Source organism: Pangasianodon hypophthalmus, chromosome 19 (genome assembly GCF_027358585.1).
Source record: "Pangasianodon hypophthalmus isolate fPanHyp1 chromosome 19, fPanHyp1.pri, whole genome shotgun sequence".
Lineage (NCBI taxonomy): Eukaryota > Metazoa > Chordata > Actinopteri > Siluriformes > Pangasiidae > Pangasianodon > Pangasianodon hypophthalmus.
This window is the reverse complement of record NC_069728.1, coordinates 19,900,237-19,924,610: the sequence shown is the minus strand read 5'-3', so window position 1 is coordinate 19,924,610 and position 24,374 is coordinate 19,900,237. Positions and strand designations below refer to the sequence as shown.

The 24,374-nt window shown below is 43.1% G+C and overlaps 2 protein-coding genes, 1 pseudogene and 1 gene segment (V, D, J or C); 3 read left to right on the top strand and 1 right to left on the bottom strand.

Annotated features, from left to right (window-relative positions):
• Positions 1 to 6,113: 6,113 nt before the first annotated feature.
• On the bottom strand, positions 6,114 to 7,623 carry LOC117599707 (uncharacterized). Its single transcript, XM_053241950.1, has 6 exons — positions 7,567 to 7,623; positions 7,127 to 7,472; positions 6,887 to 6,918; positions 6,672 to 6,785; positions 6,527 to 6,564; positions 6,114 to 6,355 (listed from the first exon to the last, which is right to left on the bottom strand). The coding sequence occupies exons 1-6, from the start codon at positions 7,616 to 7,618 to the stop codon at positions 6,236 to 6,238; spliced, it is 702 nt and encodes a 233-aa protein (XP_053097925.1). The 5' UTR covers positions 7,619 to 7,623; the 3' UTR covers positions 6,114 to 6,235.
• Positions 7,624 to 10,528: 2,905 nt separating this feature from the next.
• Positions 10,529 to 12,288, top strand: LOC128321639 (uncharacterized). Its single transcript, XM_053241952.1, has 5 exons — positions 10,529 to 10,580; positions 10,682 to 11,026; positions 11,170 to 11,262; positions 11,589 to 11,626; positions 11,798 to 12,288. The coding sequence occupies exons 1-5, from the start codon at positions 10,529 to 10,531 to the stop codon at positions 11,915 to 11,917; spliced, it is 648 nt and encodes a 215-aa protein (XP_053097927.1). The 3' UTR covers positions 11,918 to 12,288.
• A 1,926-nt stretch (positions 12,289 to 14,214) lies between these two features.
• Positions 14,215 to 16,368, top strand: LOC128321641 (T cell receptor beta variable 7-9-like). The segment is given in 4 exon segments: positions 14,215 to 14,266; positions 14,368 to 14,712; positions 15,986 to 16,084; positions 16,250 to 16,368. Coding segments are annotated over 4 exon segments (615 nt in total).
• Positions 16,369 to 21,580: 5,212 nt separating this feature from the next.
• Positions 21,581 to 22,789, top strand: LOC128321642 (uncharacterized; annotated as a pseudogene).
• The last annotated feature ends 1,585 nt before the right edge of the window (positions 22,790 to 24,374 follow it).

Genomic DNA, 24,374 nt, shown 5'->3' with positions numbered 1-24,374 from the left:
AGTTCATCTGTAAACGTAATACATTTTCCGCTTTTCCAGAAATACTAAGGAAATTTATGTGCAACAGGGCTGAATATAAAGATGAGTGGTTACTGCATTGCTGATGAGATTCGACTGCTTAACCTGAAACTAAATTCCAGATAGACATTTACATGAATTATGTTAATGACCATAATTAATCAAATTTCATTTAATTTTGTTTAAATCAATTTTCAAGATTTATTAAAAAAATGTTTATTTCATAATAAATTTCATTATTTCTTAGTCAACTCATCTTCCAGATCAACATGTTTATTGACTCCACTCCTTCACTTGATGCTGATGTAGCTAATATTACTAGGATAGCCTTCTTTCATCTCAGAAATATTGCTAAGATAAGAAATATAACATCACTACACAATGCAGAAAAACAGTTCCTGCTTTTGTTAATTCTAGGTTGGATTATTGTAATGCCTTACTGTCTGGACATTCTACTGGTGCATAAACAAGCTCCACTTAGTCCAGAATGCAGCAGCCAGAGTTCTTACTAGAACCAGACGATATGACCACATCACCTCTATCTTATCCACACTGCATTGGCTCCCAATCAAATTTTGCATAGATTATAAAATGCTACTGCTGACCTATAAAGCACTGAATGGTCTTGGACCTGAGTGAACTTCTGGTGTTTTATGATCCACCATGCCTACTTCGATCAAAAGGCTCTTTGTTGGTGCCTGGAATAGTGATGACTACAGCAGAGGGTAAAGCTTTCTCTTACAAAGCCCCACAGTTATGGAATAGCATTGTGTAACCCCTGTGTGGAACTCCTGGGTAAAAGCAAATAATGTCTGTGGTAGATTTTGTATAAATTCATTATCCTCAGTTGGGTCTTCCAATCACCTTAGTCTGTAATACCTGATATGAGGAAATCTGCCTGGCAACTAGAGTCTATTAGCTGATGAAAATTTGCTATTGGTGGAAAATCACGAAGCTCTGATTTTGAGTGAATATCGGGGTGAGTGAGATTCCAGTTGTGCAGATGCAGGGAAGTTGATCTGATTACTCTAAAATGCTTCATTTTAGAGAGATTGCGAGCTGATATTCATTCTACAAGACGACAAAGTTGTCATAAGCATTTGAGCATTTGGATTTTGAAGTTGTATCCTGTCTTCTGTGAATTTGAGTCTTCTGCTAAGCTGTCAGTGAGTGTTAACTTGCTTAACAAGCTTAAACGATCTGATATTAATTCTTTCATAGTTAAATGAGATTTATATTGTCATACTTGTTTCAATGTTTCTTAATATCATGATCAAATAATTTCTTTGAGTTGATCTTCCCTGAGTTTTATCATTGATGTGTGATGTAAATGCTGTAGTGCTGAGCAGCCTTTTTAATGTGTTGTTGAGAACGCATAATGTGATTCATGGTAAGAAACGTGAATGTGATCGACTTGATGTAAAAGTTCTATGCATAGACAAAAGTGAATGTTGATTATTGTTAATTATTTACAATATGAAAGTCACGTTGTTGACAACATGATTAACTGAGTGGGCTTTCTGTATCTGAAGTAGGTATATTGAGTGAATTGAGCACATGATTGTGAATGTTTAAGAAGTCAAGTTCATGATTTGAATTCATTTATTGTGTTTAAACAGAGTTTATTGTACATTAAGGTCCGTATTAATTGACTATCAGCTGATTAATGAGTAACTGGATATATGGATAATAATATGGATGTGCCTGTTTTATTGCAGGCCAGGTTTTTTTTTGTATGCTATTGAATTCTTCTGGAAGGAAGATGGCGAGCCACCCACCCTTGATCGTTGGATCCATGGAGTTACTGCTTTCTGAAGGATGTTCCCGATGATACCACTGTGCAGTAGGATCTCAGTGGGCCTTGACTGCACCCCCTTTGGATATATATCTTTTTCCCCTATCAACTCCTAAGTTCCAGATTTGAATCAATAGAACATTTTTTGGCCTCACCTTATTTTTGGTTGTTTTTTCCTTCATCATTAAAAACAAAAAAAGACAGAGCTTATTTCTACAATAAGGGAACATTTCTCCATTATCTTCAAGACTGGACTGTGGAACTTGAAAAAAACTGAACACATACACTGATTGCGCACCACACTTTATTGATGTTCTTGGTACAAAAGTTGAGTTATATTTTGTACACATTTCAATGCAGTTCATGTGAAAGGGTAATCAATCTGTGTGTTGTCAATGACTTCCAATCGTACCATTCACCACATTAGAATCCAACTGCCTTGTATACGAGTATTCGAACTTAGTGTGTATTTACCCTTAGAGAGGGTTACAATTGCACTTAGTGTTCAGGACTCAGATACAGTCTCAGTGTTTAAGTCAAGGCTGAAAACATATTTCTTTTGTCAAGCCCTTTGTCAACAGTTGTTTTCTTAGATAAAGGAGCAGATCTGGAGAGCTCATGGGGAACTTGGATGTTTGGATGCTGTTTTTCCCCCACTCTCATACGTTCACTCAGGTTTGATGCCGAGAAAAGCGTGCTTTCTCCAGCTCAGAGAACCGCTTATCTAGGCGTCGTGTGGGATTCGACCACGATGCAGGCACGTTTGTCTCCTGCTCGGATCGAGTCGGTCCTCACAGCGGTCGCGAGAGCGAAAGTAGGCCGGTCACTCACTGTAAAGCAGTTTCAGAGACTGCTGGGCCTATTGGCAGCTGCGTCCAACGTGATACCGTTTGGCCTGCTGCACATGAGACCCCTACAGTGGTGGCTCAAGACCAGGGGGTTTTTCCGAAACAGAGGAAACCCGCTCCGCATGAACAAGGTCACGCGGCGATGCCGCCGTGCCTTAGCTGTGTGGAGAGAACCTGGGTTCTTGTCTCAGGGCCCGGTCCTGGGAGCTCCTGGTCGCCGCGTAGTGCTAGCGCGAGGTGGTGGAGCTCATATGGCGTATGTTCGGCAGAGCCCAGGTGGATCTGTTTGCGACGCAGGAGACGTCGCACTGTCCCCTTTGGTTCTTTCTGATTCATCCAGCTCCTCTTGGACTGGATGCCATGGTACAGCCGTGGCTGAGGCCGCGTCTGTACGCCTTTCCTCCGGTCGCTCTGCTCCCAGGAGTTCTGGAGAGAGTGTGCCGGGACGGAATTCGTCTACTGTTAGTAGCCCCGTTCTGGCCGGGCCAAGTATGGTTCTCGGACCTGATTTCCCTCCTAGACGGCTCCCCATGGGAGATTCCGATCAGGAGGGATCTCCTCTCACAGGCGGGGGGCCATCTTCACCCCCGCCCGGAGCTGTGGAAGCTGTGGGTGTGGCCTCTGAGGGGGCACAACTCCGCGCTTCCGGTCTCTCAACCGAGGTTGTGGAGACCATCCTCCAGTCCAGAGCTCCCTCTACGAGGAAACTGTACGCCCTGAAGTGGAACCTTTTCACTTCCTGGTGCGGAGACCGCCGGCTTGACCCTGTTCACTGCCCAGTTGGTACAGTGCTGGAGTTCTTGCAGGCCCGCCTCTCCGCGGGACTGACCCACTCCACCCTGAAGGTGTACGTGGCGGCTATTGCGGCCTGCCACGCCCCTCTCGATGGCCAGTCAGTGGGCAGGCACCCCTGGGTGACACGTTTCCTCTGCGGTGCGCTGAGGATCAGACCTCCAGCTCGATCTCGGGTCCCCTCGTGGGACCTGGCCGTGGTTTTAGAGGCTCTCTGCAAACCCCCCTTCGAGCCCATAGAGGAGATTTCGGACCGTCTTCTGACGTTGAAAACTGCCTTTCTCTTGGCAATTTCCTCTCTTAGGAGAGTGGGGGATCTTCAGGCCATCTCGGTGGCCCCTTCCTATTTAGACTTTGTGCCTGGTTGGCCAAAGCATTCTTGTACCCCCGAGCGGGGTACGTACCAAAAGTCCCCTCCTCGGCACCACGGCCGGTCGTGCTGCAGGCTTTCTGGCCTCCTCCCTTCAGGGAGCCCGACCATCGGAAGCTCAATTGTACGTGTCCAGTGCGAGCACTGGACACGTACGTCCACAGAACTGCCCTGTGGAGAAAGGCGGACCAGTTGCTTGTTTGCTTTGGTCCCCCTAAGAGGGGTTTTCCTGCTTCTAAGCAGACCCTCAGCCGGTGGATTGTAGAATCCATTTCTCTGGCTTTCGAGTCCTCTGGTCTCCCCAGTCCCCTGGGGGTCAAGGCTCACTCTACCCGAGCGGTGGAGGCCTCTAAGGCCTTTCTGGCAGGTGTGTCCTTACAGGACATCTGCAACGCGGCGGGATGGTCCACGCCCCTGACCTTTGCCAGGTTTTATGACCTAGATACCCGAGCCACTCCCGGCTCCTCTGTCCTTGTGCCTTAGGCTTGCCTCCTCCTGGAGGCAGGGACTTGTAAGTCTGGCGGCGTGGGTATACTCGTTCCCATAGCGTTCGTGACGCAGCTCGAGTTCCTGAAGGGGAACGTCTCCAGGTTACGTATGTAACCATGGTTCCCCGAGGGAACGAGACGCCGCGTCTCGGTGCCACACTTCCGGCGTCCCTGCGGCGCTTGCTTCATTTTCCAGTAAGCTAGCGGGGCTCGCCGCTCGGGCTTTTATGCTTCCGGGTCGCTATGTCACCCCGCCCGTGACGTCTCGCCCATCCATTGGACGGATTAGACACGTGATTCAGAGCGCGGTCACGCGGGGGCGTTCCCATAGCGTTCGTGATGCAGCGTCTCGTTCCCTCGGGGAACCATGGTTACATACGTAACCTGGAGACGTTTTCTTGACTAATAGCTTCATCATCAGCAGCAAGTGATTTCCAAGTGATGAGAATTTCAACCAGAAACAGGGCATCAGGATCAGCAGGCCCAGAGAGCTGAATAGGTCAGGGTCACTGGTATCTCAGGAGTAGCATGTGTAGAGAGAGAGAGAGAGAGAGAGAGAGATTATTAGATATGCTGACTGTCACATAATGGTTAAAGAAATTGTACATTGTGTGTAGAGTGCAAGCAGGGACTCCAGCAAGAGAAGGTATGACAACATAAATAAAAAGGAGATGCAACCAGTAACACAGACCTGGAACATAAAGCAACCAGCCGCTCCATCATCAACAAACCTGAGTGAACGTATGAGAGTGGGGGAAAAACAGCATCCAAACATCCCAGTTCCCCTAAACACTCTGTGCCCATGAGCTCTCCAGGTCTGCTCCTTAACCCAAGAAAAAAACTATTGACAAAGGGCTTGACTCGCCTCGATTTACTTAACTACTCGATTTAAACACTGAGACTGTATCTGAGTCCTGAACACTAATTGCAATGCTGTTCCATAACTGTGGGGCTTTGTAAGAGAAAGCTCTGCCCCCTGCTGTAGCCGTCACTATTTTAGGTACCAACAAAGAGCCTTTTGATCGAAGTAGGCATGGTGGATCATAAAACACCGGACGTTCACTCAGGTACTGTGGCACAAGACCATTCAGTGCTTTATAGGTCAGTAGTAGTATTTTATAATCAATGCGAAATTTGATTGTGAGCCAATGCAGTGTGGATAAGTTAGAGGTGATGTGGTCATATCGTCTGGTTCTAGTAAGAACTCTGGCTGCTGCATTCTGGACTAAGTGGAGCTTGTTTATGCACCAGTAGAATGTCCAGACAGTAAGGCATTACAATAATCCAACCTAGAATTAACAAAAGCAGGAACTGTTTTTCTGCATTGTGTAGTGATGTTATATTTCTTATCTTAGCAATATTTCTGAGATAAAAGAAGGCTATCTTAGTAATATTAGCTACATGAGCTTCAAGTGAAGGACTGGAGCCAAAATGTGTTGATCTGGAAGATGTGTTTATTAATTATGAACTAAACAGAATTTTTAATAAATGTTGAAAATTGATTTAAAAAATTAAAGAAATATTTATTAAATATGGTGGTTAACATCATTCACATAAATTTCTATCTGGAATTTAGTTTCAGGTTAAGCAGTCAAATCTCGTCAGTAAGGCAGTAACCACTTGTCTTTATATTCAGCCCTGTTGCACTTTAAGGCCCTTAGTATTTCTGGAAAAGTGGAAAATATATTATGTCTACAAAAAACAGCAGATAATAAAAGTAGAAGTAAAATGATAAAAAGTAAATAAATAAAAAAAAACTACATCCATCAAGTATGGCAACTTAGTACATTAAAAAGGTTTGGAAATGGTGTTAAAACTTACAGCAATAAAAAGTTTTTGTCCGATTAAAAAAATGACACATCTGTCTACAAACTTGTTAAATAATGACATTTATATAGTTTTTCAAGTCTGAATTAATTTCTCTTTATTTTATTTTAACTTGTGCATAAACATCTTCATGGCTCTTGTCTCTGGAGGTTCTGGAGGATGAAGGTTTCTTAGCAAAACTCACAGCTGCATAGTTCAAGGCATCTTCATCATCAGCCTGATAAAGAACAAGAGCCGTTTATAAACCAGAATGGATTAAAAGACTACAAATAATTATTACATTGATATTTTGTAAATAGTTGTCTGTTAAAATTCTCTGTGTATTGTGGATTGTAGGTCAGATGTGGATTTATTTAACAGAATCACAGTTAATAGAAGACTGGATTACCTGATTGGTGGGAATTTGATGGTTTCTTGATGAAACACCTGAACAATAATACACATAAGTAAAGTTTAAATGTAGAAAGAATTGACATTTTGGTGACAACTTTATACATTGACTCTATAAATAATACTAATAAAAGTAAACAAACCTTTTCTTTGATTTTTAAATAAAACTCCAATCAGAACCGCGATTAGAATAAGAGATATTATTATGGAGGTTGTTAAGGCAATAATCCATTTCCTGAAATGATGAAAATGCACAACTTGTATAAATATTGTATGATTTATTAACAGGAAAAGGTTTTAACTAGAGAAAATTCTGTTATAGAAAGTGAAAGGAAGCTTATTTGATCAAAACTCTTACCTTTTCCATCGCTGCTGTCTGAACACTGGAGTGTAACAGAATCTGTGTTCTTGTTAACCGTTCCAGGTGTAGGACAGGGTTTCATCTCTTTACCTTTACAAATAAAATGGAAAAGCAGCAAATAAAGAGAAATGATACTAAATATGAATAATGTGAAATATTCAACATTTAATGCATATGTACACATAATTCTGGTTAAAGTGTTGATCTGGAATTAGCAGGTTATCAGAGTAAAACTATTTACCTTCAAACTGAAGACGTGTTCCAGATGTGAACTTTAGTAAACTTCCCTCCAGTTCTACACAGAAATAATCTCCTTCATCATCTTCTCTTGTTTCGTTAATGTTGAGATCAAACTTATGGTCATTTACAGTAATACTGAAGCGGCTATCTTTAAATTGTGTATCAAATTTGTAGCCCAAAGTGTCACTGTAGGATTTTGCTAAAAACTGAGGAAACTTTCCAAAACTCTGTCTGTACCAAACTAACTTATCTTTGTTTTTGATGTTAAAGTTACACTCCATAGTTACATTTTCTCCACGCTTTACTGTTTTCACGTGAAGCTCCTTGATGTCAGAAGTTTTTTCTGTAAAACAATATTTAATGTTTAATGATGTCAGTAAATTAGTTAAATATGTAATATTGCTATTTTAAATGAAAGTTTTCAAAATGTTACTCACCAGCTGTGCAGAGACAAAGCAGAGAGTAAAGAGTGACAAAGAGTGTGATCATCGTTCCTGTTTAGACAAAGTGATAGTGAGGTAATGAACTTGTGTGTTCAGTAGAAAACCAGGTACAGACTCACGCCTGATTGGATGTTTTGAAGCTGTGGACTGATTTGATTGGTCCATTAGCTGTAAGGAGATGTGAAGCTCACAGTGAATTCTTGTCTATTCTGATGCTGTGATGAGTCACATGACTTTACAGATATGATCTACTGGAGCTCTATCAGTCCTGTGTGCTGGAACCTCTCTGATAGAAGAAGTTTAATGAAGTGCTTTTAGGTCAGCAGATCTAACAACCCTAAAGAGGAATAATGTGTAATCCCGCTGTGGGGGAGCGGGACGCAGTACAGTTTCAGTATGGTCCTTTCACAAATCATTTGTCTAAGGTAGAAACTGGAGTGAGCGTTTATACAGGGTTTTACAGCAACCATCAGACACTTGAGGGAAAAAGCTTATCTGTATTATTTAAGATGTAGACACTAGAAAGGTTTACAGTTGAAAAGGATACTTTCTTTATTTATTTCTTTTTAAAAAGATGTTGCATACAGGAGTTAATAAGAAAGTGTGCATATAAATTCATAGTTTTAACATTTAATTCTAAAAAGAGGAGTGACAGCTTTTTTCTAGAAGTGCTTGGTGGTTACCTTAAAACCCTGCATATACACACACTAGAGTTTCTGCACAATGGGCTTTACCATCGATTGTTAAATTATATATTTAATGACATCTTCTTACCATTTATCAAAGCCACATGTTTCATGTGTTAATTTACTTTATAATGACAGTAACGCACTTACCCTTTTAAGTTTCATGTTCAGTGTTACTTCATGACATTAACAGCATTTGACGTGTAAATTAATGACAGTAGTTAAGTACTTAGCATTTCTAGCTAAGTCCCAGCATTTATATTATACGCATGAATGAATGTAGTGTGTGATTTATGCTTGTGTAACTCCAATTACTAACTGACGCCTTTGATGTATGTTTCATTTGTTATTGTCAGTGGAGGAGACAGAACGCATTATTGATAAATAAATTCACACTTTGCTAGGACTCGAGCAACGTTACTGTAATGAGCTCACCCTTGTGCTGCGAGTGTTTGTACAGAGAAGATTAAAAAATACACACGTCTCATGTCGGCCTTCGTGGCTAAAATCTTCTTACACCAGAACAGCTCCTCATTTGCAGGGATTCCTCCATGATGACATGCTGCTTGAGTGCTGCTACCAAATATAACTGATAAAAAACAATAAAAGGATGAACCTCCAGCAACGGTGCATATGCATTAGTGATGTATGGAATTGCAGAAGTGATCCATGGCTCAGAATTAATTCCTCTGTGTGAAAGAAAACCTGGGATTATGAGCCCCGTCCCCAAACAAGCCTAGAAGCAGTCATGATAGTGTACTCAAGTGTTCAGGCCAAGTGTGAAAACGCTCTTAACACATTTGTAGAAGTGTTACTGGCTGCAGCAGCTCTCTCACATCACGCAGTTGTTTTAGTTTAACAGAAATAGCATTGTGGTTTCTGAGTTTCTGAGACCGAGTGTTTTAATCAGCAGCTCATACAGACTTATGAATGTCGTTGTGTTAGAATCTCAGGTTAACACACAAAAAGATGGAGTTCATTAATTAATATGTCTCTAAAAATATCATGTAGAATGTTAAGAGCAAAATTTATTCAAACTGTTGTATGGACTGTGCTCTATCTGTGTGAGGCCTGTTATCCACCCTAAAGGACATAACAACAGAAAAAGAATCGGTAATAATTAAAGTATAATCTCACGCCTTTTGGTAGATATGAATCCTTTAATGATTAACCTGTATAAAAAAGGTTTAAACTTATTCATGCAAAACGTTTAGACACAGTACTGCTACAGTCTATGAGTCTGGCAGTTTCAGCACCTTTGATGTGGTAAAAACCTTAATGGCCTCACGCTGGTGTTTGGTTTGAGACGTTTGTCCTCTAGTTTCCATCTCACACCAGAGAGTGTGTGTCAGTGTTAATGGAAACAGCACTGTGGTTTAAAGTGAGAGATATAAACTAAAGAGTTTGATTCTTTCTTTATCAGGGCTGTAAGAGATGTTAGACTTTTATAAATCCAGTGGTTCTGACCGAGATGGAGGTGTGGTAGCACACAGCCGGCACTTGAGGTCTAGAAATATGGTGCATTCTTACGTGTAGTCCATACCACCACCAAAGAGATTGGGACCAGGTTTTATAAAAAATTATATCATGTTAAGTGTTTTTCTTAGGTCACACTGTTTGTATTTTTCAGGGTGTGTGATGGATTTATGGCTCAGGCTCGGTGCTTGGCTCTTCAAAGATGTAGTGGCCCATCCCTCCAGCGTTAACACCTAAAAAAAACACACACACACACACACACACACACACACACAGTAAAGCCTGGTTTAAACTTCTGTGTTAACACGTATTTGTGTCTTTGTGCCTTGATACTGAGGGGAGGATTATGGGTAAATGTGGCACGCAGAGACGTGCTAGCACAGTCCTGTTTTATAAAGCATAGTCTCTAGCACAGTTTGAATAATCAATGAATAGTGCCTTCAACATTCTACATGATATTTTTAGAGACATTTTTATTAATGAACTCCAGCTCTTTTGTGTGTCAGCCTGAGATTCTAAAACAAAGACATTTGGACTCGGGACGGTGTTTAATTTGCATGAAAGGAGTGAAACTGAAATATACATACAAAGGCATCAGTAAGTAAAAGAGAAAAAAAGCTGTCACTTCTTAATATTAATATTAAACACTGTGAGCTTCACATCTCATTACAGCTAATGGACCAATCAAATGAGTCCACAGCTTCAAAACATCCAATCAGGTGTGAGTCTGGACCTGGTTTTCTACTGAACACACAAGTTCATTACATCACTATCACTTTGTCTAAACAGGAACGATGATCGCACTCTTTGTCACTCTTTACTCTCTGCTTTGTCTCTGCACAGCTGGTGAGTAACATTCTGAAAACTTTCATTTAAAATAGTAATATTACATATTTAACTAATTTACTGACATCATTAAACATTAAATATTAAACACTTTTTTACAGTAAAAACTTCTGACATCGAGGAGCTTCACGTGAAAACAGTAAAGCATGGAGCAAATGTAACTATGGAGTGTAACATTAGCAGTGTCAAAGACAAAGATAAGGTAGTTTGGTACAGACAGAGTTTTGGAAAGTTGCCTCAGTTTTTTGCAAAACCATACAGGAGCAATTTGAGCTACACATTTGATCCAGGATTTAAAGTCAGCCGCTTCAGTATTACTGTAAATGACCATAAGTTTGATCTCAACATTAATGGAATGATAGAAGATGATGAAGGAGATTATTTCTGTGGAGAAGTGGAGGGAAATGGAATAAAGTTCACATCTGGAACACGTCTGCAATATGAAGGTAAACAGTTTTTACCTGATAATTCCAGATCAACACTTTAACCAGAATTATGTGTACATATGCATTAAATGTTGGATATTTCACATTATTTATATTTAGTATCATTTCTGTTTATTTGCTGTTTTTCCATTTTATTTGTAAAGGTAAAGAGATGAAACTCTGTCCTTCACCTGGAACGGTTAACAAGAACACAGATTCTGTTACACTCCAGGGTTCAGACAGCAGAGATGGAAAAGGTAAGAGTTGTGATCAAATAAGCTTCCTTTCACTTTCTATAACAGAATCTTCTCTAGTTAAAACCTTTTCCTGTTAATAAATCATACAATATTTATACAAGTTGTCCATTTTCATCATTTCAGGAATTGACTATTGGATTATTGCCTTAATAACCTCCATAATATCTCTTATTCTAATCGTGGTTCTGATTGGAGTTTTATTTAAAAATCACAGAAAAGGTTTGTTTATTTTTATTATCATTATTTATAGAGTTACTGTATAAAGTTGTCACCAAAATGTGAATCCATTCTACATTTAAACTTTACTTATATGTATTATTGTTCAGGTGCTTCATCAAGAAAACATCCAATTCCCACCAATCAGGTAATCCAGTCTTCTATTAACTGTGATTCTGTTAAATAAATCCACATCTGACCTACAATCCACAATACACAGAGAATTTTAACAGACAACTATTTACAAAATATCACTGTAATAATTATTTGTAGTCTTTTAATCTGCTCTGGTTTATAAACGGCTCTTGTTCTTTATCAGGCTGATGATGAAGATGCCTTGAACTATGCAGCTGTGAGATTTGCTAAGAAACCTTCATCCTCCAGAACAACCAGAGGCAAGAGCCATGAAGACGTTTATGCACAAGTTAAAATAAATTAGATAAAGTGAAATGAATTCAGACTTGAAAAACAATATAAATATAATCATTCATCCAGTTTGTAGACAGATGTGTCATATTTTAATCAGACAAAAACCTTTTATTGCTGTAAGTTTTACCTTCATTTTCAAACATGTTTAATGTACTCTTTTGCTGTACTTGATGGATGTAGGTTGTTTTTATTTATTTATGTTGATCACTTTTATTTTACTTTTCCATTTGGGATGTTTTCTCAGCATTTTCTCTTAAAATAGTGCACACTTTTTCTACAATGTAAAAACATTTTTTTTTTACATTTTTCTGAAGGTTAAGCTATCAAGAAATGGCTCATGGTACACAACTTTATTAAACTTTTGTTTTGTAATTTATTTTGCTTGGGAGCATTATAAATATTTATATAAATATTTTATAAATTTTTATTATATATACATATATTTCATGCTAAATCTTGTGAATATTGTAGTTACTTTAGATTAGCTAAAACATTTTTGTAGCCAGTTCATCTGTAAACGTAATACATTTTCCACTTTTCCAGAAATACTAAGGGCCTTTAAGTGCAACAGGGCTGAATATAAAGACGAGTGGTCACTGCATTATTGATGAAATTCAACTGCATAACCTGAAACTAAATTCCGGATAAAAACTTCTGTAAATTATATTAGTGACCATATTTACTTGAATTTAATTTAACTTTTTTAAATCAATTTTCAACATTTATTAAAATTCTTTTTAGTTAATAATTAATAAACACATCTTCCAGATCAACACTTTTATTGACTCCAGTCTTTCCTTTGAAGCTGATGTCGATACTATTACTAGGATAGGCTTCTTTCATCTCAGAAATTTTATGAAGATAAGAAATATAATGTTATTAAATGATGCAGAATAACCAGTTCATGCTTTTGTTACCTCTAGGTTGGATTATTGTAATGCCTTACTGTCTGGACATTCTAGTAGGTGTATGAACAAGCTCCAGTTAGTCCAGAAAAAAAACCTTTTCTGCTGTAAACAGTAAATAGTAAATAGTGCTCTCAACATTCTACATGATATTTTTAGAGACATTTTTATTACTGAACTCCAGCTCTTTTGTGTGTCAGCCTGAGATTCTAACACAAAGACATTTGTACTGTTGACGTGACCCAAAATAAGTCAGTGTGAGCTGCTGATTAAAACACTCAGTCTCAGAAACTGTGAAACCACAATGCTATTTCTATTAAACTAAAACAACTGCATGATGTGAGAGAGCTGCTGCAGCCAGTAACACTTCTACAAATTTGTTAAGAGCGTTTTCACACTTGGCCTCAACACTTGAGTCCACTCTCATGACTGCTTCTAGGCTTGTTTGGAGGCGGGGCTCATAATCCCAGGTTTGCTTTCACACAGAGGAATTAATTCTGAGCCATGGATCACTTCTGCAATTCCATACGTCACTTATGCATATGCAACTTTGCTAGAGGTTCATCCTTTTATTGTTTTTTTTTATAGTTTTACTCGGTACAAGCACTCAAGCAGCATGTCATCATGGAGGAATCCCTGCAAACGAGGAGCTGTTCTGGTGTAAGAAGATTTTAGCCACGGAGGCCGACATGAGACGTGTGTATTTTTTAGCAAACACTCACAGCACAAGGGTGAGTTCATTACAGTAAAGTTGCTCCAGTCCTAGCAAAGTGTGGTTTTATTCATCAATAAGGTGTTCTGTCTCCTCCACTGACAATAACAACCCTTTCCCCAACATCACCAAACTTGAAACTGGAAGTGTACTGGCCTCACTGGCTACCTCACTCAGCTATCCAGTAAGTTCCACTCCTCCACACAGTGACCCCCGGACCACGACGTGATGTCGAGGTGTTTAAGTTTCATGAAAGGAGTGAAAGTGAAAAATACATACGAAGGCATCAGTAAGTAATTGGAGTTACACAAGCATAAATGACACACTACATTCATTAGAAACTTAATTAACATATGAAAAGTGTGGATTTGATACATGGTACGAACGGGTCATTAAATATATAATTTAACAATCGGTGGTAAAGCCGATCGTGTAGAAACTCTAGTGTGTGTATATGCAGGTTTTAACGGTAACCACACAGGACTGATAGAGCTCCAGTAAAGTCATGTGACTCATCACAGCATCAGAATAGACAAGAATTCACTGTCAGCTTCACACCTCCTTACAGCTAATGGACCAATCAAATCAGTCCACAGCTTCAAAACATCCAATCAGGCGTGAGTCTGGACCTGGTTTTCTACTGAACACACAAGTTCATTACCTCACTATCACTTTATCTAAACAGGAACGATGATCACACTCTTTGTCGCTCTTTACTCTCTGCTTTGTCTCGGCACAGATGGTGAGTAACATTTTGAAAACTTTCATTTAAAATAGTAATATTACATATTTAACTCATTTACTGACATCATTAAACATTAAATATTAAACACTTTTTTACAGTAAAAACTTCTGACATCAAGGAGCTTCATGTGAAAACAGTAAAGCGTGGAGAAAATGTAACTATGGAGTGTAACATTAGCAGGGTCAAAGACAAAGATAATTTAGTTTGGTACAGACAGAGTTTTGGAAAATTACCTCAGTTTTTAGCAAAATCCTACAGTGACATTTTGGGCTACATATTTGATACAGGATTTAAAGATAGCCGCTTCAGTATTACTGTAAATGACCATAAGTTTGATCTCAACATTAATGGAGCAAGAGAAGATGATGGAGGAGAATATTTTTGTGGAGAACTGGATGGAAGTTTACTAAAGTTCACATCTGGAACACGTCTGCAATTTGAAGGTAAACAGTTTTACTCTGATAACCTGCTAATTCCAGATCAACACTTTAACCAGAATTATGTGTACATATGCATTAAATGTTGAATATTTCACATTATTCATATTTAGTATCATTTCTGTTTACTTGCTGCTTTTCCATTTTATTTGTAAAGATGAAGAGATGAAACCCTGTCCTACACCTGGAACGGTTAACAAGAACACAGGTTCTGTTACACTCCAGTGTTCAGACAGCAGCGATGGAAAAGGTAAGAGTTTTGATCAAATAAGCTTCCTTTCACTTTCTATAACAGAATTTTCTCTAGTTAAAACCTTCTGCTGTTAATAAATCATCCAATATTGTAAAGTATTTTTTCATGGTAAAGTATTTTTTCATAGCTTCAGATGTTTTTTAAAACAATTTCATTTTTTCCATACAGGTTACAGTTGTACTGATCAGATGCATGTGCTGTTCTGGCTCTCCATTGTTAGAGTTGGAGTTCTTGCATGAGTTCATGATTATTGTCTTTCCAATAATCCTCCTTGTTTTCAAATTAAAATCAAATTAGAAATTCAAAAACAAATGGAAGAAATACTGATTTAAGAAAACAATGTGTTAGATTTAACTAGAGCTAATTGCTGATATTGGCTGTATACTGGAATGATTTTGGTCTAACTGTAATATGGAGGTATTTACCAGCTGTACTTACAGCTGCATTTAAGAGTTCCTGAGTGACACAGTACAAAATCGTTCACCCTATTGTCTCGAGCTCTAATCCCGACGATGCCACAACCATCTGTGGCCTGGTGTCCAAGAGAGCAAAATTGGCCATGGTCTCGGGGAGGGCATCTGAGAGTGTGTTATTCTGCATCCTGATGTTGCATGAGCAGCACTTTGAAAAGATGCAGCTGGCTGGCTTCACATGTCTCAGAGATAGCACGTGATAGCCTTCGCCCTGCCTGGTTGGTAGCTGTTGTGTGCTAGGGCAGACCTAACTGGAGGGAAAGAATTGGTCGTGAACAAATTAGAGAGGAAGTCATGGAACAATACAAAAAATGCATTTAATAAAAGTAAAATCTAAAGTGAATATACAATGCAGCAGTCCTCTTTATTTCTAAATTTTTTTTTATAACTTCAAAGATAACATCGTATTTTCCACATCACACATCTGCTAATTCCAGATCAACACTTTAACCAGAATTATGTGTACATATGCATTAAATGTTGATTTATTTCACATTATTCATATTTAGTATCATTTCGGTTTATTTGCTGCTTTTCCATTTTATTTGTAAAGGTAAAGAGATGAAACCCTGTCCTACACCTGGAACGGTTAACAAGAACACAGATTCTGTTAAACACCAGGGTTCAAAAAGCAGCAATGGAGAAGGTAAGAGTTTTGATCAAATAAGCTTCCTTTCACTTTCTATAACAGAATTTTCTCTAGTTAAAACTTTTCCTGTTAATGAATCATCCAATATTGTAAAGTATTTTTTCAGTGTACTCCATTATGTACTTTAGCTTCAGATGTTTTTTAAAACAATTTTATTTTTCCATACAGGTTGTTCTGATCAGATGCATGTGCTATTCTTGCTCTCAATTGTTAGAGTTGGAGTTCTTGCCTTCATTATTATTGTCTTTCCAATAATCCTCCTTGTTTTCAAATTAAGATCAAATTAGAAATTCAAAAACAACTGGAAAAAATTCTGATTTAAGAAAACAATGTGTTAGATTTAACTAGAGCTAATTGCTGATATTGTGATATTGGCTGTATACTGGAATGATTTTGGTCTAACTGTAATGTTGTAACTTCAAAGATAACATCGTATTTTCCACATCACATCATGTACATGTTTGTGAGTCCAGGGAGGCGTATTAGACATCACATACAACAAATTAAGAAAACGATGTTCCTCAGTTTGTAATAACATGAGTCATGCTGTAAAATATGTAAAATAAAAAATGAAATGTAAATAATAACTTGGCACTTCAGCAGTCATTAATATACTTTTTTTATCCATTTTAATATTTACTATTTGGAATTTAATTTCAGTTTAAGCAGTAGAATCTAATCAGTAACGCAGTAACCACTCGTTCTTTATATTTAGTCCTTTTACAGTTTAAGCCCCTTAATATTTAGGGAAATATTATAGAAATATTGTAACAATAAAATATTAACCACAAAATGTGTACTCAGATTTGATAATATTTAATCCTCAATGGTATAGATGTATGGAGCCGATATAGTGCACGAGGTGACACAGAGGCCTGAAAGTGATCTATATGACCTTAGATAGGAATGGGTAGCCTGCAGGAAATGTATAACACGGAGGCCTGAAAGCGCCCTATATGAACTTACATAGGCAGTGGTAGCCTCCTAAGTGGGGAGAGCAGGAACAAGCTGTAAATTTAAGTGAGAAAGGCTGCCTTAAACCATAACATAAGCATATATGGGAATGTTGGGTCTTGTGAAAAACAGGATGTGTAAGCTTTTTCATGTCATTGTGTATATAAGAATGCCCTTCAGAAGAGTTGGGGAGCTTTTGTCTGCAAACAACTGCTCAGCTTAATTCTGGAAAGAATAAAGTCTAATGGCGTCAACAACCAGGCTCTCCAGAGTGATCTTTGATCTGCATGAATCACTACAACAATATACGTAATTTAAAACACATAATCATGCATTATAGTTACTGATTTACTGACTACAATTGGGAAAAATGAAAGCGGTGGTCTGGGTTTTGCTTCATCTGAACCCTGGTCCAGTCTGCATTGTGTATGGAAGCTATCAGCACAGCGCTGCATGCCGAGTAATGTGATTGGTTCAACTTGTCACCTGTTTCAAGTTTAGTGATGATGGGAAAATGATCAGACTTTCATAAGACTGGAGCACTGTAATTATCTTACTCTTGTGGTGCGAGTGATTGTACTGAGAACATACAAAAGAAAACGGCTTCTCTTTTCCAGGTTTTCCTGCACAATGCCATGCCATGCTTGTAAACAGTGCTGTTCTTTGTTGCATGTCTGTTGGTACCAAAGGAAAATAATAATAAAAACAGCAAATGGATGAACATAAAGTGATGTATGTAAAGGAATTCTTCCATGTGAAGGCAAACCTGCAATTATAAATCCGCCCCAAACGAGTTCAGAATCAGTCCTGTGTACAATTTTAATTATTTGGACCAAGTGTCAAAGCACTCTTGAAGCATATGAAGAAGTTTTACTGGCTGCAGCAGCGCTTTCTCACATCACACAATGCTTTCACTTTAACAGAAGTAACACTGTGTTCCCCTTCAGGAACTCGAGCTGCGTCACGAAACGCTATGGGAACGCCCCCGCGTAACCGCGCTCTGAATCACGTGTCTAATCCGTCCAATGGATGGGCGAGACGTCACGGGCGGGGTGACGTAGCGACCCGGAAGCATAAAAGCCAGAGCGGCGAGCCCCACGTTAGCTTCCTGTTTTCAGCAAGCGCTCTATGTTGATTGTTTGTCTATTTTCCGTCTGGTTTGTGTTTTATCGGCGGCATGCGTAAAGCCAAGGATAAGACAAAGGGCGAGAGCAGGCAGCGCTTCAGGCTGTGTGTTCCTCCCTGTCCGCGATATATTACGGGCGGGGATACACACAGTCTGTGCGTTGCCTGTTTGGGAGCGGAGCATGTTCAGTCGGCTCTCGAGGGAGCGTTTACCGCTGCGCACTCTCCGCTCCCGCTGGGCTCTCTTTGAGGAGGGAGCCCTCACTAGCGTGCCTCGCGGTGCTGGCCCCGCTTCTGCTGAGGCAGAGCGGCGGTTGCGCTCGTGGGGCTCGCAGATGGACCTGGCGGAGGGAATGGAGACGGGCCCGTCCCTTTCTCCTTCCTCACCCTCCAGGTCCACTGTCCCCTCCCTGGGCTCGGAAGCACGCTCTGCGGTTTCTTCCCCCCGGGGAGCGGACTCGGCGCTCCACCTATCGTCCTCCGAGGAGGTCGATGTGGAGAGCGTCGACCCTGAGCCGCAGTCTCCTCAATACGGGGAGCTGCTCGAGGTGGTTACGCGGGCAGTCGCTAAGCTTAGCATTGACTGGCCCGCTGAGTCACGGCCTGAGCCTCAGGGCTCTAGACTGAATAGCGCTTTTTACGCAGTAGGCCGCCACCTCCGCCCCGGAGCCTGCCCTTTTTTCCGGACCTCCACACTGAGTTGTCGAGGTCCTGGAATAGGCCGTTTTCAGCCCGGTTGTTCAGCCCCACTTCTTCCCATTACGCTAATGTGGCGGGGCCGGACTACTCCGGTTACAGGGCGATGCCCAGGGTTGAACAGACGCTAGCCAGCTATCTGTCCCCTGCTGCTGCATCGTCCCTGAAGGCTCCGGCGTTGCCTACCAAGCCGCTGCGGACCACCTCAGCGCTGGTAGGCAAGGCGTACACGGCAGCAGGTCAGGCCGGTGCGTGTCTGCACACCATAGCGGTGTTACAGGCGTACCAGGCTGACCTGCTTAAAGAGCTGGACGCTCTCTAGCTCATGGGGCTGCTGGGCGGGGGCAGCCCCCTCCGTGTACGGCCCCCTCCTACAGGGAGGCCCAAAAGCAGAGCGTCGCCTCCCGTGCTCCCCCGAGGCGGGAGCAGGAGTCGCGACGACGCTCTGGGCCCGGCCCTTCGGGCACTAAGGCGGATCTGAGGACCGTCCTCATGTCCAGAAGGGCTGCGGCTAAGAAGCCCTGATGGTTTTTGGCCCAGGGCTTCCGAGGGCGGGCCCCTCTGGGGCGACGCGGCGTACACCTCATCTTACGGTGCCCGGGTCCCCCCAGTGCCCTCAGGAGGTCGATCTGCCAACCCTGCCACCTATGGTGCTTCAGGGCGCAGCGGTCTCCGGCGAGCGCCTCTCCCAGTTCTCGCCCGGCAACGTAGCGGGTCTGGGAGGCTCGCGGCCTCTCCTGAGGCCTTCGCAGCGGTTAGCTCATTTCCCCCATGTCGGTTCGCCGCCTCAGGGCACCCAGCTAACCGCTTCTATTACACCAGAGGTCAGTCTCGAGAGGCTGATTCCCTTAGTGAGCTTTCTGGCAGCGTGGAAACTTCTGCCGAATGTGTCTCATTGGGTCCTGCGGACTGTAGAAAGAGGCTACCGAATTCAGTTCGGCTCGCCTCCACCTCATTTTTCTGGGGTTCTTCCCACTGTGGTGGGTCCCGAGCAGGCTCTGGTATTGGAGCAGGAAGTACGTACTCTCCTGAGGAAGGAGGCCATCGAGGTGGGCCCTCCTCACGACAGGGAGTCAGGGTTCTACAGCCGGTACTTCATTGTTCCCAAGAAGGGGGGAGGGCTGCGTCCCATTTTGGACTTGCGGCAATTGAACCTCTCAGTCGCTCGACTGAAGTTCAGGACGCTTACGGTCACTCAGGTCGTGTCTCAGATCAGGCCCGAGGACTGGTTCATCACGATCGACCTAAAAGATGCGTATTTCCACATCTCCATCCTTCCCCCGCACAGGAAGTTCCTGAGGTTCGCTTTCGGGGGCGAAGCTTACCAGTATCGGGTTCTTCCCTTCGGCCTAGCACTCTCACCCCGCACCTCACGAAGTGCGTGGATGCTGCCCTGGCTCCTATGCGACTACAGGGCATCCGCATACTGAACTATATCAACGACTGGTTGATTTTAGCTCATTCAGAGCAGATGGCGGCTCGGCATCGAGATGCCGTTCTCGCCCATATGAAGGAACTGGGGTTAAGACTAAACGCCGAGAAAAGCGTGCTTTCTCCAGCTCAGAGAACCGCTTATCTAGGCGTCGTGTGGGATTCGACCACGATGCAGGCACGTTTGACTCCTGCTCGGATCGAGTCGGTCCTCACAGCGGTCGCGAGAGCGAAAGTAGGCCGGTCACTCACTGTAAAGCAGTTTCAGAGACTGCTGGGCCTATTGGCAGCTGCGTCCAACGTGATACCGTTTGGCCTGCTGCACATGAGACCCCTACAGTGGTGGCTCAAGACCAGGGGTTTTTTCTGAAACAGAGGAAACCCGCTCCGCATGATCAAGGTCACGCGGCGATGCCGCCGTGCCTTAGCTGTGTGGAGAGAACCTGGGTTCTTGTCTCAGGGCCCGGTCCTGGGAGCTCCTGGTCGCCGCGTAGTGCTAGCGACGGATGCGTCCCTCACCGGATGGGGAGCGGTCATGAGTGGCTGTCCTGCCCGTGGTCTGTGGAGCGGCCGCCATCTCACTTGGCACATCAACCGCCAGGAGATGCTGGCCGTGTTTCTAGCTCTGAAACACTTTCTCCCAGACCTAAGAGGCCGCCACGTGTTGGTGCGCACCGACAACACGACGGTGGTCTCTTACATCAACCGCCAGGGAGGTCTGCGTTCGCGCCCCCTTTACAGGCTGGCGCTCCAGATCCTTGTGTGGTCCCAAGGGAACCTCCTCTCATTGAGAGCAGCCTACATCCCTGGTCATCTCAACGTGGGAGCGGACGCCCTGTCGAGGCAGGGGCCGGTGCCCGGGGAATGGAGACTCCACCCCGAGGTGGTGGAGCTCATAAGGCGTATGTTCGGCAGAGCCCAGGTGGATCTGTTTGCGACACAGGAGACGTCGCACTGTCCCCTTTGGTTCTCTCTGATTCATCCAGCTCCTCTTGGACTGGATGCCATGGTACAGCCGTGGCCAAGGCTGCGCCTGTACGCCTTTCCTCCGGTCGCTCTGCTCCCGGGAGTTCTGGAGAGAGTGCGCCGGGACGGAATTCGTCTACTGTTAGTAGCCCCGTTCTGGCCGGGCCGAGTATGGTTCTCGGACCTGATTTCCCTCCTAGACGGCTCCCCATCGGAAATTCCGATCAGGAGGGATCTCCTCTCACAGGCGGGGGGCCATCTTCACCCCCGCCCGGAGCTGTGGAGGCTGTGGGTGTGGCCTCTGAGGGGGCACAACTCCGCGCTTCCGGTCTCTCAACCGAGGTTGTGGAGACCATCCTCCAGTCCAGAGCTCCCTCTACGAGGAAACTGTACGCCCTGAAGTGGAACCTTTTCACTTCCTGGTGAGGAGACCGCCGGCTTGACCCTGTTCACTGCCCAGTTGGTACAGTGCTGGAGTTCTTGCAGGCCCGCCTCTCCGCGGGACTGACCCACTCCACCCTGAAGGTGTACGTGGCGGCTATTGCGGCCTGCCACGCCCCTCTCGATGGCCAGTCAGTGGGCAGGCACCCCTGGGTGACACGTTTCCTCCGCGGTGCGCTGAGGATCAGACCTCCAGTTCGATCTCGGGTCCCCTCGTGGGACCTGGCCGTGGTTTTAGAGGCTCTCTAACCCCCCTTCGAGCCCATAGAGGAGATTTCGGACCGTCTTCTGACGTTGAAAACTGCCTTTCTCTTGGCAATTTCCTCTCTTAGGAGAGTGGGGGATCTTCAGGCCCTCTCGGTGGCCCCTTCCTATTTAGACTTTGCGCCTGGTTTGGCCAAAGCATTCTTGTACCCCCGAGCGGGGTACGTACCGAAAGTCCCCTCCTCAGCACCACGGCCGGTCGTGCTGCAGGCTTTCTGTCCTCCTCCCTTTAGGGAGCCCGACCATCGGAAGCTCAATTGTACGTGTCCAGTGTGAGCACTGGACGCGTACGTCCACAGAACTGCCGGAGAAAGGCGGACCAGTTGCTTGTTTGCTTTGGTCCCCCTAAGAGGGGTTTTCCTGCTTCTAAGCAGACCCTCAGCCGGTGGATTGTAGAATCCATTTCTCTGGCTTTCGAGTCCTCTGGTCTCCCCAGTCCCCTGGGGGTCAAGGCTCACTCTACCCGAGCGGTGGCGGCCTCTAAGGCCTTTCTGGCAGGTGTGTCCTTACAGGACATCTGCAACGTGGCAGGATGGTCCACGCCCCTGACCTTTGCCAGGTTTTATGACCTAGATACCCGAGCCACTCCCGGCTCCTCTGTCCTTGTGCCTTAGGCTTGCCTCCTCCTGGAGGCAGGGACTTGTAAGTCTGGCGGCGTGGGTATACTCGTTCCCATAGCGTTTCGTGAAGCAGCTCGAGTTCCTGAAGGGGAACGTCTCCAGGTTACGTATGTAACCATGGTTCCCCGAGGGAACGAGACGCTGCGTCTCGGTGCCACACTTCCGGCGTCCCTGCGGCGCTTGCTTCATTTTCCAGTAAGCTAACGCGGGGCTCGCCGCTCGGGCTTTTATGCTTCCTGGTCGCTACGTCACCCCACCCGTGACGTCTCGCCCATCCATTGGACGGATTAGACACGTGATTCAGAGCGCAATCACGCGGGGGCGTTCCCATAGCGTTTCGTGACGCAGCGTCTCATTCCCTCGGGGAACCATGGTTACATACGTAACCTGGAGACGTTTTCTTGACTAATAGCTTCATCATCAGCAGCAAGTGATTTCCAAGTGATGAGAATTTCAACCAGAAACAGGGCATCAGGATCAGCAGGCCCAGAGAGCTGAATAGGTCAGGGTCACTGGTATCTCAGGAGTAGCATGTGTAGCTCAAGAGAGAGAGAGAGGGACAGAGATTATTAGATATGCTCACTGTCACATAATGGTTAAAGAAATTGTACATTGTGTGTAGAGTGCAAGCAGGGACTCCAGCAAGACAAGGTATGACAACATAAATAAAAAGGAGATCCAACCAGTAACACAGACATGAGGGTGACCTGGAACATAAAGCGGCCAGCCACTCCATCATCAACAAACCTGAGTGAACGTATGAGAGTGGGGGAAAAACAGCATCCAAACAACCCAGTTCCCCTAAACACTCTATGCCCATGAGCTCTCCAGATCTGCTCCTTAACCTAAGAAAACAACTATTGACAAAGGGCTTGACTAAAGAAAGATGTTTTCAGCCTCGACTTAAACACTGAGACTGTATCTGAGTCCTGAACACTAGTTGCAATGCTGTTCCATAACTGTGGGGCTTTGTAAGAGAAAGCTGTGCCCCTTGCTCCAGCCGTTACTATTCAAGGCACCAACAAAGAGCCTTTTGATCGAAGTAGGCGTGGTGGATCATAAAACACTGGACGTTCACTCAGGTACTGTGGCATGAGACCATTCAGTGCTTTATAGGTCAGTAGTAGTATTTTATAATCAATACGAAATTTGATTGGGAGCCAATGCAGTGTGGATAAGATAGAGGTGATGTGGTCATATCGTGTGGTTCTAGTAAGAACTCTGGCTGCTGTATTCTAGACTAACTGGAGCTTGTTTATGCACCAGTAGAATGTCCAGACAGTAAGGCATTACAATAATCCAACTTATAGGTAACAAAAGCATGAGCTGGTTATTCTGCTTGGTGTAGGAACATTATATTTTTTATCGTAGCAATATTTCTGAGATAAAAGAAGGCTATCCTAGTAACATTAGCTACAGGAGCTTCAAAGGAAAGACTGGAGTCAATAAAAGTGCTGATCTAGAAGATGTGTTTATTAATTATAAACTAAACAGAACTTTTAATAAATGTTGAAAATTGATTTATTTTTTTAATGACATTTGATTAATTATGGTCATTAACATGAGTCGCATAAATTTCTATCTGGAATTTAGTGCAGTAACCACTTGTCTTTATATTCAGCCCTGTTGCACTTTTAAAGGCCCTTAGTATTTCTGGAAAAGTGGAAAATGTATTACGTTTACAGATGTACTGGATACAAAAATGCTTTAGCTGATCTAAAGTAATTACAATATTAATAATATTTAGCATCTTCATAAAGCTCCCAAGCAAAATAACTTGCAAAAAAAAAAAGTTT

What these genes read in the sequence shown, in the direction of transcription:
- LOC128321639 (XM_053241952.1), top strand. Translation starts at nt 10,529, where the DNA reads ATGATCGCACTCTTTGTCACTCTTTACTCTCTGCTTTGTCTCTGCACA. An exon ending in GCTTTGTCTCTGCACAGCTG is followed by an intron (nt 10,581 to 10,681) that starts GTGAGTAACATT and finishes ACTTTTTTACAG; the next exon opens with TAAAAACTTCTGACATCGAG. An exon ending in ATCCAATTCCCACCAATCAG is followed by an intron (nt 11,627 to 11,797) that starts GTAATCCAGTCT and finishes GTTCTTTATCAG; the next exon opens with GCTGATGATGAAGATGCCTT.
- LOC117599707 (XM_053241950.1), bottom strand. Translation starts at nt 7,618, where the DNA reads ATGATCACACTCTTTGTCACTCTTTACTCTCTGCTTTGTCTCTGCACA. An exon ending in GCTTTGTCTCTGCACAGCTG is followed by an intron (nt 7,473 to 7,566) that starts GTGAGTAACATT and finishes ATTGTTTTACAG; the next exon opens with AAAAAACTTCTGACATCAAG. An exon ending in CGTCTTCAGTTTGAAGGTAA is followed by an intron (nt 6,919 to 7,126) that starts ATAGTTTTACTC and finishes AGATTCTGTTAC; the next exon opens with ACTCCAGTGTTCAGACAGCA.